The 19,880-nt window shown below is 44.4% G+C and overlaps 1 protein-coding gene across 6 annotated transcripts in view; it reads right to left on the reverse strand.

The window, feature by feature from the left end:
- DTNBP1 (dystrobrevin binding protein 1) overlaps positions 1-7,378 on the reverse strand; it is a 182,459-nt gene extending 175,081 nt beyond the window's left edge. Inside the window, exons 1-2 of one of the 6 annotated variants that reach the window (XM_073331953.2) lie at positions 7,266-7,378; positions 3,915-3,965 (exon numbers count right to left, since the gene is read on the reverse strand). In XM_073331953.2, coding sequence (XP_073188054.1) covers positions 3,915-3,965; positions 7,266-7,321 — 107 coding nt within the window. In that variant the 5' untranslated portion in view covers positions 7,322-7,378. Of the gene's footprint in view, positions 1-3,914; positions 3,966-6,445; positions 6,607-7,180; positions 7,246-7,265 lie in introns of those variants that run through there. The other 5 variants (XM_073331955.2, XM_073331956.2, XM_073331958.1 and 2 more) reach the window with 5 other exon arrangements.
- Between the last annotated feature and the right edge of the window lie 12,502 nt (positions 7,379-19,880).

The following is a 19,880-nucleotide window of genomic DNA, read 5'->3' on the forward strand; positions in this document are numbered from 1 at the left end:
AAGAGGCATATAAATTTTTAACGCATATGGCACGTAAATATCTTGCAATGTCAGCTACAACAGTGCCATGCAAACACCTGTTCTCACTATGCATCCGATGAAGTGAGCTGTAGCTCACGAAAGATTATGCTCAAATAAATTGGTTAGTCTCTAAGGTGCCACAACCTTTTCTTTTTTCAGTTGACACTGTAATTAAGAAGTGGGCAGCATTATCTCCCGTAAATGTAAACAAATTTGTTTGTCTTAGCAATTGGCTGAACAAGCAGTAGGACTGAGTGGACTTGTAGGCTCTAACGTTTTACATTGTTTTGTTTTTGAGTGCAGTTATGCAACAAAAAAACTACATTTGTAAACTGCACTTTCATGATAAAGAGATTGCACTGCAGTACTTGTATGAGGTGAATTGAAAAATACTATTTCTTTTATCGGTTTTACAGTGCAAATATTTGTAATAAAAATAACGTGAGCATTGTACACTTGGTATTCTGTGTTGTAATTGAAATCAATATATTTTAAAATTTAGAAAAAATCCAAAAATAGTTAATAAATTTCCATTGGTATTCTATTATTTATCATTAAGATTAATCACAATTAATTTTTTTATTCACTATTAATTTTTTTGAGTTAATCAAGTGAGTTAACTGCGATTAAATCGACAGCCCTAACTACACCAAGACTTTCCTCACTTCAGACTCCTGAAAGACCCTCATAATGGTGTGAAACTGCAATTATACCAACTGTTTGAATGATGGTGTATGTGATATAAATAATATGACTCAACAGTTGTTCATTAGTTAGACTCACAGATTAGGCTAAGTTATGTTTGGTTCAGAACCTGGTCAGTGGAGAGGAAGCAAATGTGGTTTAAAGCCACCTTTGTGTTCACCTAGTCTGAGGCTAGAGGCGAAACTAATCCAGTGTTTCCCAAAAAGTGGGTCCTGACCTCATGTCACAGGAAGGATCTAGCAGGAAGCAGTGTGGGAAGTGGAATCTGAGCAGCAGCAGCACAGAGAAAATGGGCGGAGCCAACGAGTGGTCAATGAGCAGCCTCGTAGTGACACAGGCTCAGCAGCAGAAAGAGAGGGGCCAGCTGGGGCTGCAGGAGGGGGCAGGGCTGGGATAGCCAGAATAAGGGAGCTAGGGGAAGCTGAGCACCGGACTTGGACTAAGAAGAAGGCTGAAGAGTGAAAGGGAGAGCACAGTGTGTCGGAGGGCTGGGAAGGGAGAAGACAGCAGGGGCTGGAGGGCTGAGAAGAGGAGGAACAGAGGGGTAGGATGGCAAGGGGTGGCGAAGGGGTAATGGTAGGTCCCCAAAAAAAGACAAAATGCAGATGGTGGGTCACCTTAGTAAAAAGTTTGGGAAGCAGTGCTCTAACCTATTGCTCGCTGCAACAGCCCTCTAACATATTCTGTCAGCCAAGAATCACTAGCACACAAGGATCTCCGGTCACACCTCCACAATCTCAATAATTAAAGGCCTGTGTTTTTCACAAAGGCAAAACAACATGAAATAAAACAAAAATCAACATAAAAAAGGAAATAAAATGGAAAAAAAGCATTGCGCAAGTTTGGCCTGCCCACCCTATCATGACAGGAGCCACTACCCCACCTCACTGCCCTCCACCCAACGGCTCCCAGCCTTCCAGGAAGCAGAACCTGCCACCCCCTACCAAGGGCCATCCAGCCCCCACTTCCCATCAAGGGACTTCCGCCCGCTAATGCAGGGCAGGACTCTACCCTGCCACCACCCCCATGGCTTCCCACCCACCCCCAGGGGGACAGAACCCAACTGCTGCCCTCCCTCAAGAGTCTCTCACTAAGACCTAACTGTCACACCTCCCAAGGGCCTCTCACCCACCCTGGAGCAGAGCTATATAAGCAGAGATAGGGGAAGGGTTCCTGGTACTAATTGGGAAGCTGGAGCTCAGTGGGGGAAGGGGAAGTAGAAGAGGGGTGTCTGGGGCTAATAGAGACTAGGGGGTTTGACATTCAATGGGAGAGAGAGACTATATAAGGGGAAATGGGAGCACCCCAGGGAAGAGGACGGGGGAAGGAAGCAGGAGGGGTTGGGAAGATCTCATGGGGTTTGAGACATTGAGTGAGGATGGACATGGGGAGGTTATCAGGAGGCTTCAGCACAGGGTACATCTAGGTAAAATGATGCGGTGTAGATAAACTCGGATTTATGGCCACTGTTTTTATTTATAGTTATCTGGGGTAATTTATTAATGTAAATGTAATAAAGAAATAAAACATTTTAATAGATAAACAAAATAAGAAATTTCTGAAAAATAAAAAGAATTTCACAGGACTCTACCAATAATTCCGTATCACTGCAACACAAACTCTACAAAGCAGGACTAGAAAGGAATAAAAGAGAGCCAGTTATGCCATTCAGGCAACTTATGCAATATAGCTATGCAAGGGGACTCATCAGCTGCCCTTTCAAAGCAGTTCTCTGTCCCCCCCAACCTTTGACACACAGGAGCAGCACAAACAGAATGGAGGATTCAGACCCTAGTCTTCATGAACTTTCGCTGTACAGAGTTCATGTTAACATATCAACAACAGAGCCTACAGAATCAATGGCATTACTTCAATATGCCACCTGCATTAAAACATTATTTATTTGTATTACTACAGCACCTATGAGCAATACATATGCACAGCAGGGAGTTTCCTAAAATTACTAATTCAGCCTTCTCTCAATAAAATATTTTAGCCTTGGCCTACATTATGGGCAATTGCAACTTTTTAGTTATAAAAGACTGATCTTCCAAAAGTTAACAACTTCTGAATTGCAAAAATGTAGTGATCAGTTTAATTTATTTAAAATTGCTCTGGATTTTTTGTTTGGGTTTTTCTGTTATTTTAAAAAGGAAATAAATGTCTGTAACACCACTTTCTGGATGAAAGCACATATACAATGCTTCACAGCAAATCATATTTGAGACATTGTATATAACTATAGCAAAATTAACAAGAGTACTTGTGGCACCTTAGAGATTAACAAATTTATTAGTCTCTAAGGTGCCACAAGTACTCTTGTTCTTTTTGCGGATACAGACTAACACAGCTGCTACTCTGAAACCTATAGCAAAACTGTACTTTTCTACAGTTGAATATTGTACAAAGATGACATTTATTCATGTTGAAAACAGAACGACATTTTACAATGCTGACTTCAGAAACATTATAACCAATGCCATTTTCAGCTATGCTGCGGAATGATTTAAGATTTCTCTTCTGAAGTTACCATCCCTTTATCACCGATATTTTTTAAGCAAAGAAAGGCTCTTATTTCTGTTCTTATACTTAAAAAATACCTCATAACATAGGAAGAACGATTGTAGTACACCTCTACCCAGCTATAATGCTGTCCTCGGGAGCCAACAAATCTTACTGCGTTATAGGTGAAACCGCATTATATCGAACTTGCTTTGATCCACCGGAGTGTGCAGCTCCCCCTCCTGCCCTCCGGAGCACTGTTTTACTGCGTTATATCCAAATTCATGTTATGTCGGGTCACGTTATATCGGGGTAGAGGTGTACTTAAGAGTCACATGGAGAAAGATAATAAATTCAAGTGTCATATAAATGTTTTGGGCAGTGATACTGTTTAATTTACTATATTATAAAGGACAATATACTTTAGTTACAGCAAATATCAAACTTTAAACTGAGTGCTGAGCACCAAAAAACGGCTAATTTTAAAAAGTGGGAACTAGAGTGTTCTATTAAACCATAAGTTTCAGGTACTCCGATCAATAGAGCAGCATATTCTTCATCAAAATTTCAGTGTTATGTAAAATAACATGTAAATAGTTTTGCCAAAGTATATTAGCTATGTTTAAACAATGTTTTCATAAATAAAGACATAAGACAAAACTGTATATTTGAGCATACAGAAGTACCTCTGCTTGCTTATTTTTGCTTCTCTTGATTTGTCACCCAAAGTCTTCAACCTAGAATTCAAAACAAAAGCATCAGGCCTTTGCTAACTACCACAATAGAAAAAAAGCTTGACACAATAGGTGCCAAGGGTGCATTTTAAGGATTATAAATGTCAATTTTGCTTTAGTTTATTTGGAAGCGAGATCCGTTTCCCCATTTATTGTATTTTTCAAGACTATTACATTAAGTGATTTTTCCATGAACTGTATTCCACCTTTCTTCTCTCACACAGTACTGTACAGACAGCTGCATATTGGATTTTCAAATGTACCTAATATGATTTAGGAGTACAAGCCCCATGTACGCATCTACACAGTGACTTCCGCTCCTGAATCACTTGCATCTTGTCTACACAGGAATGTTTTATCAGTTATACAGGTATAAAACCCTGTGTGGAAACTCTTATAGGACTAAGTGTGACTATTTTTTGGTTTAGCTTAAACCCTTCCCAAGCAACATATGTAAAACCAAAGAAACCCATTTATTCTGGTATAAGAGTTTCCACAGAGGATCTTATATCAGGATAAAAATTTCTGCACCAGGGCAGGGAGTTTATACCTGTTCAACTCTATCAATTTATACTTCAGAAGTTACATCATAAAAACTTTCTTATGCAGCCAAGGTCTTAGGCGTGTTTGAAAATTCCCACTCCCCCATGTCAACAAAACTTCTTTGGGAAATTTCCCACCATTGCATTACCACTAGTACAACTGCATCATTGTTTTTGGTAGTAAAATCCTTCAGGCGCTTCAACTGCAAGTAAAGCAATACCTACAGACCAAAAAGATAGGGACTTCTCACCCTTCCAACAATGGTGCAAATTTATAATCCTCTAAATCAGTGGTTCTCAAGGGTTGCAATCCCATTTTAATAGGGTTGCAAGGGCTGGCATTAGACTTACTGGGGCCAAAGCCCTTGGGCTTCTGCTTTACCCTTCCTCCCACACACACACTGGGCAGTGGGACTCATGCAGACTCAGGCTTCAGTCCCCCATCCTGGGGTCATGTACTAATTTTTCCTTGTCAGAAGGGGGTCGCGATGCAACGAAGTTTGAGAACCCCTGCTCTAAATTCAAGTGTCAGTATAAGAACAAAGGATAACATTTTTCAAACACACCTGGATCCATTTTCAAAAGAGACTGAGGGTAAGACTACGCCTGGTCTACACTACACGGCTAGCGCAACGTAAGCTGCCTTGCATCAATCTAGCTATAGAACTGTCCTCACTTAAATTTGGCTCCCACTGACTTAAGTGCCTCTGTATGCCAATTTACTAACTCCACATCCCCGAGCATCATAGAGTCATGGTCAATGTAATTAGGCCGATGCAGTGTCAATGTAGACACTGCATTGCTTATGTCGACTGATAACTGGCTTTCAAGACCTGTTCCACAATGCCCCACACTGACAATACAATCAATACAAATACTCCTGGTGAGTACATGCACCACCTACACAAGTTTCAGAGTAGCAGCCGTGTTAGTCTGTATTCGCAAAAGGAGGACTTGTGGCACCTTAGAGACTAACCAATTTATTTGAGCATAAGCTTTCGTGAGCTACAGCATCCGATGAAGTGAGCTGTAGCTCACAAAAGCTTATGCTCAAATAAATTGGTTAGTCTCTAAGGTGCCACAAGTCCTCCTTTTCTTTTTGCACCTACACAAGGAGGGAAGTCTGCACATAGACAAGCAATTTAATAATTGCGGGGGCTGTCTGCCAGTGTAAGTTAGGTTAACATAATTTTGTACCTTAGACATGGCCTATGCTACAGAGACCATACCACCAGAGCTATGCCGGCATAGCCCCATAGTGAAAATGCAGAAGAGCTTTTTTTCCTATCAGTGTAGGAACACCACCTCTCCAACGGAGGACAGAAGCCCCCTTCTGTTGACATAGCTGCATCTACATGTGGTGTTACCTCAGTGCAGCTATGTCATCAGGTTGTATAGTGTAAATCAAGCCTTAGGCTCCTACATCCCACTGACTTTCTATGAGATTTATTTATCAGATCCCTAAGTGGCTGGACAAGTCCACAGGAAGCAGCCATAAGTCAGAAACCACTGCAAATAATAAAGTTCTAGAAAGTGGTTGGGGGAACATTATCTTTTGGTAAGTGGGATCTTTCTCCTGTAAATACAAGGATGTGGGGCAAATTAAACTGAAGCTCAGATTTCTACTTTTGGTTTTCCCTTCCCACTCCTAAAGCATGGGTGGAGCCATTCCTTCCTTCCCGCCTCCTCCCCTCACGTGACAGTTACCCCTTCTACAGGCAGCGACGCTAACGAGCTTTTAGCGAGGTGTGTCAACTCCAGGGCCGCCAATCAAATCGCTACTTTGGTCCAGGAAGTTTTGCTGGTCAGTTCTTTCAAACCATGTTTACCACACGCCAACACGTCTCCATTCCCGTTTCCCCCACTCCCTACAACGTGAACACGACCAAACGCCAGAGTTACCCCGCGCCCGCTCCCCCGGCGCCTCCAACCACTTCTCACCGCCTCCCGTTTCCGTCTATTAGCGTTGCAAGCCCCGTGCCCGTGGGCGGCGGTCGGGGGTTATGAAGGGCCGGGGGCGCCCCAGGTGACAGGTCTGCATCAGCGCCTTGGGGCGGTGCCGGGGAGGCACAGCCCGGAACTAGGGGCGCTGGGGCCCCTTCCCTTGGGCCCTACCGCTCTCCAGGAAGCGGCCTTTTCCGAGAGCAGCGGTTCCCAGCCGGAGCCTCCGCAGCTGCCCGGAAGTTTCCCGAGGCTGCAACCGGTGCCGCAAGGCAGGGGCGGCTCTACCAATTTCGCCGCCCCAAGCAGCCGCCGGAGGACACGGCCGGCCGCCCCCCGTTCTCAATGCCGCCCCACGCACCTGCTTGGAAAGCGGGTGCCTGGAGCCGGCCCTGGCCGCAGGGATAGCCACAGCCAGCGCCCTCTCCCCCACACAGCGCGGGGAGGGGGGGGGGGGCTCCGCGGCCGCCCCGGGTCACAGCCTGGGCATGGGACACTGGCTCCCCCCGGGGTCTGGGCGGGCCCCTAGGAGCAGTGGGGCAGAGACCGGGACATGGGGCTAACGGTGGCTGAAACTTTCGGTTTTGAGCCACTGTCCGGATTTCAGCCTGTAACCGCCCGGGGGGAGGGGGGGGAAGGGGGGGCTGCGACCCTGCCGGACGGGGCAACGTGCCCCCGAGTCCCGCCCGGCCTCACGCGCGCCCCCCCCCCGGCCTCACGCGCGCCCCCGAGTACCGTTGTCCCCGGCGGGGACTTGGAAGAACTTTCTCCCTCCGGGGCTCCGCGCGCGGAGGGGAGGGGCCAGGCCGGCGCGACTCACCCCGAGGTGAGGTCCTGCTGCACGCTCAGCAGCCGCTCGCGCAGAGTCTCAAACATCTTTCCCTCGCCGGCCGGCCGGCCGCCCCACCTCCCTGCCGCCCCTCACTCACTGCAGCACGAGCGCCGCGCGGAGCGGGGGTGGAGCCTCCTACCTCCGCGCGCAGAGGGGGAGGGGAAAAAGGCGTCTCTCGTGCGGCTATTGTTACCGCCCCATTCCGGCGACGGAGGCCCCGCCCCGGAGCCGTTGATGTTCCCTCCCCTTCCGCCGCCGCGCAGGGATGTCATGACGTAGGTAAAGGACCGCGACGAGGCTGCTTCCTTCGGCTTTTCCCTGCCGGCCTGTGCGCGCGGTCTCCCCCTCGCGGGCGGGAACTCGAGGCCTCCGCGCCTGTGCGGGGCCCCTCGCGCGGTCGCTGGGATGGACGCGGGCGTTGGGTGGGTGGGTGGATGGAGCCGTGGTGTTGGCGGCCTGTGATACCCCGGAGGCCCCTGGGTGATCTGGTGGTCCCAAGTTCTGGCCTTAGCCTCTGTTCCTCTGTGGCCCCTGCCAGGGTGTCCCACCGTTACCACAACCGCGCGAGCCCTCTGGAAGTGCTGGGTCTGTGGTAATGCAGATCTGCCTGCTGCCGGGGCTCTGCGCGGTCATCCGGGATGTGTCTGGTGCCGCCGGGTTGGGAAACAGCTAACTACAGTGCAGCCTGAGGAGGCTGGAGTCCCACCCAGCGTGTTATGCTCCATCTGGATGCAGCATGTTGGGACGCGTGATCTCCCTGTAGTACATCGCTCTTAATGAAGATGGGAACAGGCTGCGTTTTAAAGTACCATGGGCCATAAATGGGGTACAGATTGCACTTTGGGTGTGTCCTTCAAAACAGACTGAGGAGCTGGCTGGACTCCTTTTTGAAGGAGCAAGAGAAAATGGCAGTGGGGAACTGTGACAGATGGTACAACCTGGGACTGCTGTGCTGCCTTAACTCTCCAATTGAGGCTGTCTCTTACAATGCTGTGCTAGTGACAAGCAGCAAAACTCTCCAGGTGCTGTGATCCCTCCTCAGCCAACAACATGCAGGGACACACCCAGCTAAATTGTATGAATGCATGACAAGCCACTTGTGAACTATTCAGAAGGAGACACCAGCAAATCTCCCCAGCCTTGCACCCCAGAAATGTACTATCTTACACTGATCAAGACCTTCTCTTGAACAATGCAAGTTCATTAATTAGTTCACTACTTCGTGAAAGGATAGTGGCCATACATTGGCTTTTGTAATCTGAGTGGATTCCTCAAGCACTTTAGACAAACTCACTTGTAAGGATAAAACATTCAAATAAGTTTATTAACTACAGATAGATTTTAAGTGATTATAAGTGGTAGGCATAGAGGTCAAAGATGATTACATAAATAAAAAAATAGCAGTCTAAACTCTACATCTTCAGACTAAATAAGATTTGAATCAAGCAGTTTCTCACCCTGCTACGTGTTGTAAGTAGTTCACAGTTCTTAATACACTGGCTGAATTCCTTGCTCAGCCTGTGCCCTGCCTCTCCACTGCAAGGTCTTTTTTTCCAAGCATTCTTGTCTTTGGAGTATGTGGGAGAGGAGAGAGGCCCTGGGCTGATGTCACAGACTCCAATTTATACTGCCTTATCCATGTGCATGGAAAAATACTGTCTTAAACATAGTCAGGTGTCATATGTTGTATGTGCCCTGCTGAGACTCTGGGCCTCCATTGTTCATGTCTTTTGGAGGGGTCCCTTGGGAGAGTGGATTCTACCTAATGGGCCATCAACCCATGGTTGGCTAGTCCTAATGTAAATCTGTCTGGGGGGGGTTAGTTGCTTAGTTGCTCCTTTGTTGCCCCTGAAAGGCCAGCTCTGGGCATACCCCAGAATCACAACATTTCAGCAACACACATATAGCAAAACTTCATAACTTCACATAGAATGGTAACACAACAGGATAGTAATGTTCAACAGATCATGACTTCTCAAATGATATCTCACTAGGCATACTTTGTATAAAACATATCATAACCATATCACAGTGGTGAATATTCGGGTTCCAGGGTAGTATTTTGAGATACAGAGTGTCACTGGAATGATACATTGTTTTCTTGCTGAAGATGATTTTGTTCACCCATCCTTTTTAAAAATGGGCAGGACTAAAGAAGCAGTGGGATTGGTGTATTCAGCAGCCAGTTACCCAAACAATTACAAAATAAAGATCCCAACACATTGGCAGGATGCCATCTTCCCCTTCAAATCAAACCACCAAAGAAAATAATATAAACTATCATTTTTATCATTTATATATAGCACAATAGTATGCCAATACTGCAAACATTTATGCACATACGTCACTTTACTACCCTGAGTAGTTGGACTACTCACAAAATAATTAAGCATATGCATAAGGATCAGGGCCTAGATAATCCTAGCACAGAAAAAATAAAAAAAGTCTGTTCCCTGAGGCATTTATAACCTACGTTAAAAAAAAAATCCACTGTAAAAATACCAACTGGCCAGGAAATAGTGACATTAATGAGACTCAATGTTTATGACGAGATAACTCGCTCTGTGGATGAGGGGAAAGTGGTGGATGTGTTGTTCCTTGACTTTAGCAAAGCTTTTGACACAGTATTCTTGCCAGCAAGTTAAAGAAGTATGGGCTGGATGAATGGACTATAAGGTGGATAGAAAGCTGGCTAGATTGTCGGGCTCAACGGGTAGTGATTAATGGCTCCATGTCTAGTTGGCAGCCGGTATCAAGTGGAGTGCCCCATGGGTCGGTCCTTGGGCCAGTTTTGTTCAATATCTTCATAAATGATCTGGAGGATGGTGTGGATTGCACCCTCAGCAAGTTTGCAGATGACACTAAACTGGGAGGAGAGGTAGATAGGCTGGAGGGTAGGGATAGGATACAGAGGGACCTAGACAAATTAGAGGATTGGGCCAAAAGAAATCTGATGAGGTTCAACAAGGACAAGTGCAGAGTCCTGCACTTAGGACGGAAGAATCCCATGCACCGTTACAGACTAGGGTCCGAATGGCTCGGCAACAGTTCTGCAGAAAAGGACCTAGGGGTTACAGTGGACGAGAAGCTGGATATGAGTCAACAGTGTGCCCTTGTTGCCAAAAAGGGCAATGGCATTTTGGGATGTATAAGTAGGGGTATTGCCAGCAGATCGAGGGACGTGATCGTTCCCCTCTATTCAACATTGGTGAGGCCTCATCTGGAGTACTGTGTCCAGTTTTGGGCCCCACACTACAAGAAGGATGTGGAAAAATTGGAAAGAGTCCAGCGGAGGGCAACAAAAATGATTAGGGGACTGGAACACATGACTTGTGAGGAGAGGCTGAGGGAACTGGGATTGTTTAGTCTGCGGAAGAGAAGAATGAGGGGGGATTTGATAGCTGCTTTCAACTACCTGAAAAGGGGTTCCAAAGAGGATGGCTCTAGACTGTTCTCAGTGGTAGCTGATGACAGAACAAGGAGTAATGGTCTCAAGTTGCAGTGGGGGAGGTTTAGGTTGGATATTAGGAAAAACTTTTTCACTAGGAGGGTGGTGAAACACTGGAATGCGTTACCTAGGGAGGTGGTGGAATCTCCTTCCTTAGATATTTTTAAGGTCAGGCTTGACAAAGCCCTGGCTGGGATGATTTAGTTGGGGATTGGTCCTGCTTTGAGCAGGGGGTTGGACTAGATGACCTCCTGCAGTCCCTTCCAACCTTGATATTCTATGGCTCAGTATTTTTTTAGCAGTTGTGAATCGAAGATATGACATAGGGCCTGAACTTATAAAACCTGTGAAGTGCAAAGGGCTGCCAGAAGTTCACAGAATTTATAACTTGTGTTGGCCTGTCTGCTTAGAATGTAGCCAAATAGATTTTTGCCATTGTGCCATATTCAATTTAGTGTTTATGGATGACAGAACAATGTCTCAGCTTGCTTGCAGAAATTGTTGGCAACCTGAGGCAAGCAGGGCATTACCTTGCTCTGGTTTAAACACAAGCTCTCATTTTACAATGAAGGCTTAATTTTAAATCTTAAAGTCCAAAAATGTTTTAATTTAGGGAAATAAGGTTAGAAATCTAAATAGATATTTGGTCACATATAAATGTGATTTGATTGTCAGAGATGCAGAGAACCTACAGTACCCACTGATTTCAGAAATTATTTGGGGAAAGCAATCAGTATGTGCTTATCTCTACATTCAACTGTGGTGAGATGCCCACTTGCATGTTACACTAACCAGTCACCTGCAAGTTTCTGACATCAGTCTTTGAAGCTGTTATGAAATCTTTGGTACTTGGGTGTACCTTAGGCAAGTCACTTCACCTCCTGCTGTCTCACTTTCCCCATCCTTAAAATAGAGATGATGATATTGACCTCTTTTGTAAAGTGCTTGAGATCTGCAAAAGAAAAATGCTACATAAGAGCTAGATGTTATTATTAATAGACTTCTGATATATGCTTAATAAATATTGTGTATGACTTCTGCATGAACTTCCCTTTTCTTTATATTGTCTATGAATACTAGAGAATTATGGCTAGGATTTTGAAAAGGGCCTAACAGATTTGAGTGTTTACCTCCTTTAGGCTCTTTTCAAAATTGTAGCCTAAACCATAGGTAATTGAACAGGTGGAATAATACCAGCTTTAGGAGCGACAGTATTATGTCTCCGACCGTATTATGTCTCCACACTGCCCGTGCTCATTCAGTTTAAGTTTTGCTTCTTGTTCTAGAAGGACTATGATTCCATATAACATGACAGCCCCACATTCACACAGTTCAAGGCTGGACTTCCGTAGTCGGTGCTGTTGTCATAGTAATATGTACTGTGCTGCAGGGATTTGTGAACTGGATGGCCAGTGTGTCATAGATTGAGGGATTTGGGATAGTGGGATTTCCAGACTAAGCAGGAGTGATAGATGGAACACATGACTCCCAACAAGACTAGGTGTACATTGTGCCAATTTCCTAGACATTTGCATAGGCTGGCCAGGTAAATTTCATGATGCAGAATGTAGACTAGACAGGCAATCAAAGCAGTGACTGGGACATTGTGGAAAGATAATGAAAGGATTATTTGCGCTGGTAGGGCTATTATGCCAGCAGTCTCCATTCACAACAGAATTGTGTGGGGGAGACTGACATGTTGGAGGATCTCACAGTGGTTAGCCTTTCTCAAAGCAAGCCTAATACAAATGGTAGTTGTAACTGCTGTGCACCATTGGGAGTACTTCTGTGTATGGATGCATTACAGGTATGTTGGAGGGACTGTATGGTGCAAAGCACCCCTAATTTCTTTAATGTAGACAAGGCATATGAGCCTGATTGGCCAGTGCCTTGCACTGTGTGTAGTCAGACCCCTATTCAAAGGGCTTGAGAAATACTACCATTCTGACTTGGTAGCATTTTACCCCCACTTTGCACAGATGGCAGTATATACTCAAGATTCAAGGTGATGGGAAATCAGGTTATATATCCATTGGTTGTTACAGGTTACTGTATAATAGAAGGAGATATTTTAACTCGGTTATCAGGTTGTCTACTAAATTAACAACTGTTATCAGTTATAGGTAAGTCTACAATTTAGTCATGGGTATTTTTAGTAAAAATCACAGACAGGTCACAAGCAATAACCAGAAAGTCACGGGCAATGACCTCTCCGTGACTTTTACTAAAAATACCGCTAATTAATTCTTAGGTGCTGAGGGTGGCCGGGTGCTCCAGTGAATGCTGCTGCTCCTCAGGGTACAGGGCAGCCCGGGGCCCTGCCGCCGCTGCTGCTCCTGGGATGTGTGGGGGGCAGCCCAGGGCCCCACTGCTGCTGCTTCTCCTGGGTGGGGGGCCAACCCATGGCCTCACTGCTGCTGCTGCTGCTCCAGGCGGGGGCGGCCCAGAGTCCCACCACCGCTGCTGCTCCTGCAGGCTGGGAGTGGCATGGATTGTCGCCGCTGCTCCAGGGCAGTGCCCAGGACCAGTTGCCTGGGGTCACCAGAGCAGTGGCCAGTGCAGCTGGCCCCGGGGCCGCCCCAGCTGCTTGGGCGGACCTGGGGTCAGTTGCACCAGCTGCTGCACCTGCGGAAGTCCCAGAAGGCCACAGAATCCGTGACCTCCATGAAAGACTCGCAGCCTTAATTATAAGTGATTAAACTAATCTTTCAGACAGTTTAATTTAAATGGAATCAATCCTTTTCAGGACAATCGGTCACTCTTTCTGGATGACTATGATCAGGGTGACAATTTCATAAAGTAAATGTTATCTTTTACCCATGTGTTTTCAATTAATATGTACCAGTATTACTTTGGGCATGATTCTGCAACTGCTATGAGCATACAACTTTCATTGTATTCAGTTGGAGCTATCCACAATGAGGTGCTGTAGAATTTGGATCTTAAAGTTGTTAAATAACCTTTCTAATCCTGTTCTGGCACAAGTATATTGTTTCTGTTCACATTTTGTAAATAGGTATGACATTCTGGTATGATATGATTATAAAATTTTCTTTTGTGGAATAACTCTAGTATCAGTAAAGCACCGTAATCCAAGTGCAATAGTATTGACTATTACAGGGATTCTCAAACTTCATTGCACTGTGACCCTCTTCTGATAACAAAGTTACTACATGACCCCAGGAGGGGTGCGGAGCCCGAGCCCCACCATCCTAGGTGTGGGAGAGAGGGGGCCGCCGCCCCAGCCCCACTGCCCCGGGTGGGATGGAGAGGGTGTCACAGCCTGAGCCATGCCACCCTAGGTGGGGCTGGAGCTAGGGCTTTAGCTTCAGCCCTGGGTCCCAGCAACTCTAATGCTGGCCCTGGCAACCCCATTAAAATCGGGTCGCAACCTACTTTGGGGTCCTTGCTGCTTTGAGAACTACTGAACTATTCAAGATATCTAGTGGCAAGGAGACAGCAGAGGAATAACAATACCACTGAACAAGTGTTTCTCAGCATTTTGAGGTTGGCTACTCTTTATTCAAAGTCAAACATTTTTGCAAACTCCTTACATTTGCTGTAAAAGTAAATAATGCATCAGTGATACAATGACAATCCTATATAATTTATTTGTGTTTGTGTTTCAAGAGGTTGACAGAGAATACTTGGCCTTAAGAGGTGAGGGGAGTGGAAGAGTGAGATTTTGCTTCAGATTGTAATACAATTTCAACACCTTGTGACCCTATAATCCCTGTGGGTGTGGCAATCCACCAAGTGAGAAATAGTGAACTAAATCCAGAAATAAAGGTCTAGATTCTGGGTGCTGGTCTAGCAGTGAGAAAGCAGCTGTAAAGCCAATAAATCTGGCCCCTTTGGATTGGTTGGATGATATAGAGACATGCTCATGGGGCTCCTGTGCCACCCTCATTCCAGGCCCTCAAGTGAAGGGGATACAGCAATAAGAAAGGCAAATTTCCAGCTGCTGGAATAGCCTGCTAGGGTCATGAGCAGCCAGATAGGGACCAGATAGATTCCCACTCAGCTCTAGGATAGGAGTGGCATAAAAGGTGGTTAAAAGATACCACTGCCCCAACAGTCTGGTGGCAAATGTAGTTTGCCCATATCAGATGATCTGGCCCAACGTGTATCATCACCGTTACATCTGCATGATCTGAATCCAGTTTGTAAATTTTGTCTTTCCAAATTAGATCCTGCTTGGCAAAATGGTAAATAAAAAATTCAAAGGCAAGCTTAAAAAAAGCAAAGCAACTGAGTTTAAAAGGACACTGTCAGGTAAAATCTGCCCTGTACTTCTGGAAGCAGAAGGGAACTGAAACAATTGGGTTTCTGTTGTGTGGATACAGAAGGGTGGAGATTCAACTCCACAAACTCTCCCCCAGGCCAGAAACTCCTCCACTGGATTTCTGTGGACTTTGTTCTCTGTAGGGTTTTGGGAGGAAGCAGACCAGCCAATCTGCATGGCATGCTCCCTGTCGATTTCCGAGCAGAAATCCAGATGAGTAATAATGCTCGTTGGGGAAACATGAATGCTCAGACATCTCTCTATAGCTGCTACAGTATAACTGGAGGAGGAGTGAGCCAATGGCAGCACAGTTCCTGAATGAGTCTTATGGCAAAGCCAGCGGGATGCCTGTTTGAAGGCATAAAGCTTCCATAAACCATCTGAGAGATCTACTACTTTAGGGGATTGTTTTTGCTGTCTTATATTTTTTTTGCAGAAGTAAGGGAAACTCGGCTTCCACGATGGAATGGTGATCAGTGAATTCAGAATATCTTGTCCCTGCCTGGGGAAAACCTTCAGTGTTGCAAATTTATAGTGAGTGATGCAACGTTGGTCCCTGCAGCAAGCAGTCTTGCAATGATGTGAAAAGTTCCAGCCTGCATGTGATTTTGGAGAAGCAAAATCAGAAAGGAGCCCATCCCATACATGCACCCACAGAGAGCCCTGCAGCTTAGGAGGTCTGCTAAACTGCAAGATGAGAGACCTTGTGTTCTAGTCCCATTTTTTCCATGATTGCTGTTAGTGTTTTTTGGTGTGCTTCATCATTATTAGCTGGGGGTTAGTCCTATACTCACGGGTGGGAAATAACTGTCATTCATCCATTTCACAGATAAGACAACTAAGAGTTTAGGAACTAAGAATGTAGGCCATACTTACAGGATGGGGGACTTTATCCTGGGAAGCAGTAACTCTGAAGAAGAGTTGGGGATCATGGTGAATAATCAGCTGAACATGAGCTCCCAGTGCAATGCTGCAGCCAAAAAGGCTCATGCAATCCTTGCATGCATAAGCAGGGGAATCTCGAATAGCAGTAGAGAGGTTATTGTATTTGGCACTGATGTGACTGCTTCTGGAATAGTATGTCCAGTTCTGGTGTCCACGGTTCAAGAAGGATGTTAATAAATTGGAGGGGGTTCAGAGAAGAGCCTCAAGAATGATTAAAGGATTAGAAAACATGCCTTAAAGCAATAGACTCAAGGAGATTTAGCTTAACAAATAGAAGATTAAGGGGTGACCTGATCACACTCTATAAGTACCTGAATGGGGAACAGACATTTGATAATGGGCTCTTCAATCTAGCAGACAGATAGAAGATGATCCAGTGACTAGAAGTTGAAGCTAGACAAATTCAGACTGGAAATAACGCATACATTTTTAACCGTGAGGGAATTAAGCATTTGAAAAATTTACCAATAATTGTGGCAGATTCTCCATCACTGGCAATGTTTAAAGCAAAACTGGATGTTTTTGTAAGAGATACACTCTCGGAATTATTTTGGGGGAGTTCTGTGTAATATAAGAGATTAGACTAGATGATCACAATGGTCCCTTCTGGCCTTGGACTCTATACACGGTGTCAGTTCGGAGTAGAATCCAGGCCATTAACATAATAGCTAAGACTCATGCACTTTGCCACACATGCTTTCAGAAGGAACATGCTAAATTAGGTGCTTTTGTTACCCACACTAACACAGTGTAACTGTGTCAACCCCAAGCAACTACACCACTTATAGAGGTTTATGACTCTCCTAGTACTTCTCTGCTAAGAGGTGTGGTTCTTTATTTGATGTGATAGAGGCCTATGCTTTTGTGCCCAGAGATTGAACAAGGTTCAGTCCCCACAGGTTATCCAGAAAGGGGTGATATTATATTTAACTATACTGTCTGTAACTACTATTCTGCAATCTGGTTCCAGAGCTATCAGTAGAAACCAAAAATCATGATGCCCAGCATTCCACTACTCTCTCACAAATGATTATATTTGGCAAAGTGCTTGTTGTGTCTCCCTGCATGTGCTGATCAACAGAGGATAATAGCATGCTTTCCCTCCTCTCCTCCCACCCCCATACATCTTTTTTGTTCTAATGGAAGAGGTCTACAATCTTTCAGTCAGAATGATCGCTATTAACTCGTGCTGCTTTTCCTACACCTAGAAGTAGCACAGCCACACCCAGGGGACCCTCTAAAAGTACAGCTGGCGAGACCTAATAGCAAAATAGAGACAAGTGGCATTGCACCTACACAGAGGCCCTTTACCTCCTATAGCTCCTGAGAGAGGAATGACGTTAGGGTGCTAGCCTAGGACTCAAGAGATTTGGCTTCAAGTTCTTGGTGTCCCAGACTTCTTGTATGACCTTGGGTAAGTCACTTAGTTTGTCTGTGCCTCAATTCCCTGCTGACTCTGTAAAATCAGATAATAGTACTTCCTATCTGACAAGAGGATGTGAGGATAGTACTTTAAAAGCTTTTGAGGTGCTGTGAAATTTTGAGGATCACCCAGACCAGTAAGGGGTTCTGTCACCATCTGCCCTGTAACCTTGGGTGCCTTAATGCTATGCTGCTATGGCTCAGAGCCAGGAAACCAGTAGCCAGCCCAAAAGCATAAAAATCTTACCCTGGATGACACCAGCCTAGTTACTCCTTGCAGGGTGACACCAACAGCCCTTCCAATCTTGACACTTCCCAAATCTGCCTCCCCTGTGTTCTAAACCCTTAGACACTTGGATTTTTCCCCTCTGGTTCATCACCCCCAAAGGAATGAAACCTATTCCCCAGGTTATCAGTTCACTTTGGGACACACATTCCACACTGTTTGCACAGCAACCTGTTTGGGGTAAAGATAAACAAAAAGTTTATTTAATAAAAAAATAATAGATTCAAAAATAAAATAGTAAGGAAAAACAAACAAGTTACACAGAAAATAGAGAAAGACGCAATCTCAGGCTTTAAACTTCTATATTAGCTAAATTCGTTTTTCTGATACCAGTTACTTTTTGCCTCTGAACAGTTTCCCCCAGCATACCCTCATGCTCTCATAGAGGGACCCCAGTGTTTCACGGATGGCACCCCACTTAGATGCTGGACCTTTGTTTCTGGATAAAAAAACCTGTTTTGCCTCCTTGGTCTGTTTACAGTCTCCAAAATGTAATATCAGAAAGTATCCATAATTTCACAGACAGCATCAGTACATACATTTCACAGTGATTAATGACCAGCATGTTGTTACTTTTCAAGTAATATATTACAAGACACATTTCAAATAAATATCACAGTATGTTAGGTGTATTGAACGGGTCAGACCAGCTGAGTTTTACTGTTATATTCCAGGGCGCTCCTTGTTGTCTGACTGGGTTACTCTCAGGTCACAATTCAGATTCCAGTAATGCGTGGGCCATGTAAGCACTTATGATAGACAAAGATGTTCAGGGTTCCCCCAAGTTAAAGGAGGCGCTTTTGCAACAGTAGGGCAAACATCTCATATGCATCCAATGGAAGGGTGCAATTTGAAATTCACAGAATTGCCTCTGTTCTGATCAGGAGCTATGGCAATAGTGTATTGTACTATTAGGGAGAGCATTTTGAGCGTTTTTAATGGCTTTCCATTTTGTATTTCTGAGTTTTCAAATCCAAGGACTATTTCAGAGTTACAAACCTGAATCTGTCGTAGCCTGATTAAATTTTTAATAGCAGCACAAACCTCACCTAGTGCTGACAAATCTTGTAGTTTAATCCCGTGTCACAATTTAGTGGTGTTTTTTCTTAAACCCTTAGCTCTCAAAGTCAGAAAATTGCATCAAAATCTTGGCTTTAATATTTTAAAAATGTAAATATCTAGCTTTCAGGGTTGCAGAGAAAAACTTGAAAGTTTTAAGCCTAATCATTCCAAAACTAGAAAGCAAATGAAAAGAACCCATTTTTTTAAAATATAATTTAAATCAGCCTCATGATTTTTTGGGGCCTGACTCTGATTTTTCAATGTTTGGAATTACCACTGGTGCACTCCCCCAAAAGTTTTTAGTTTTAGAGAAGCATGCTATACGTTTTAACTTCCCTTCAGAATTACAATTTTTCCAGCATTTTTAGGTGGTATAATTTCCGTGGATGGTAGCTTTATAGGTGTGTGAGTAAATCTATCTGAATTTTTTATTGCATTTCAGATTTCAGGCCATAGCACTGCTTTTGGTACAGAATAAACAAATGTTATATATTGACAAACTTATCAGGTGCTGTTATGATGTTGAGCACTTTCTCACATTTATCATTAAAACTAATGTGTTTTTCTTAAACAGTGCCTTTTTTGTAAATTGCTCTAATAATTCTTTTCTTTACAGATTATGAAATAACATTAATTGTATTTCTATTGGGTTTTTTATTTTCTCTAATATTTCCTCCTAGTTTCATTTTCTCTTTCCCTGGGAATAATTCTTCGGGTGAAAATATCTTAGACATAATGTAGATATGAGAGGTGAGATTCATATATATGCTTACCTTTTTAATCCTATTCCACACTCTGAGGACTAAATTTTCAGAGGTGTTGACTATTTGCATGTCCCACTGATATTGACCTAGTGGTTGAATTATGATTTTTCTTTCTGGTAAGCAGCCTAAATTAAATTGCTTAATGTAGTTAGGTGATAAACACTTTATTCTTGTCAAACAGCTAAGGCCACTAGGGGGCAGTGTGAGGGGAAAAAAAACCAAAAGAATACTTATCAGAAAAAAACACAATGTATTGTGATAAACTCAGGACAGAGGGCTGCATGGGGGGTGGGGGTGGGGTGGAGGGTAGAAAACAGTCCCAGAAGGTTAAAAGGCCCTCCTCCCTATCAACTGAGGAGGGGTGACTACAGGTCAATCAAGTTCAGCTGAG

This window comes from Lepidochelys kempii, chromosome 2, assembly GCF_965140285.1.
Source record: "Lepidochelys kempii isolate rLepKem1 chromosome 2, rLepKem1.hap1, whole genome shotgun sequence".
Lineage (NCBI taxonomy): Eukaryota > Metazoa > Chordata > Testudines > Cheloniidae > Lepidochelys > Lepidochelys kempii.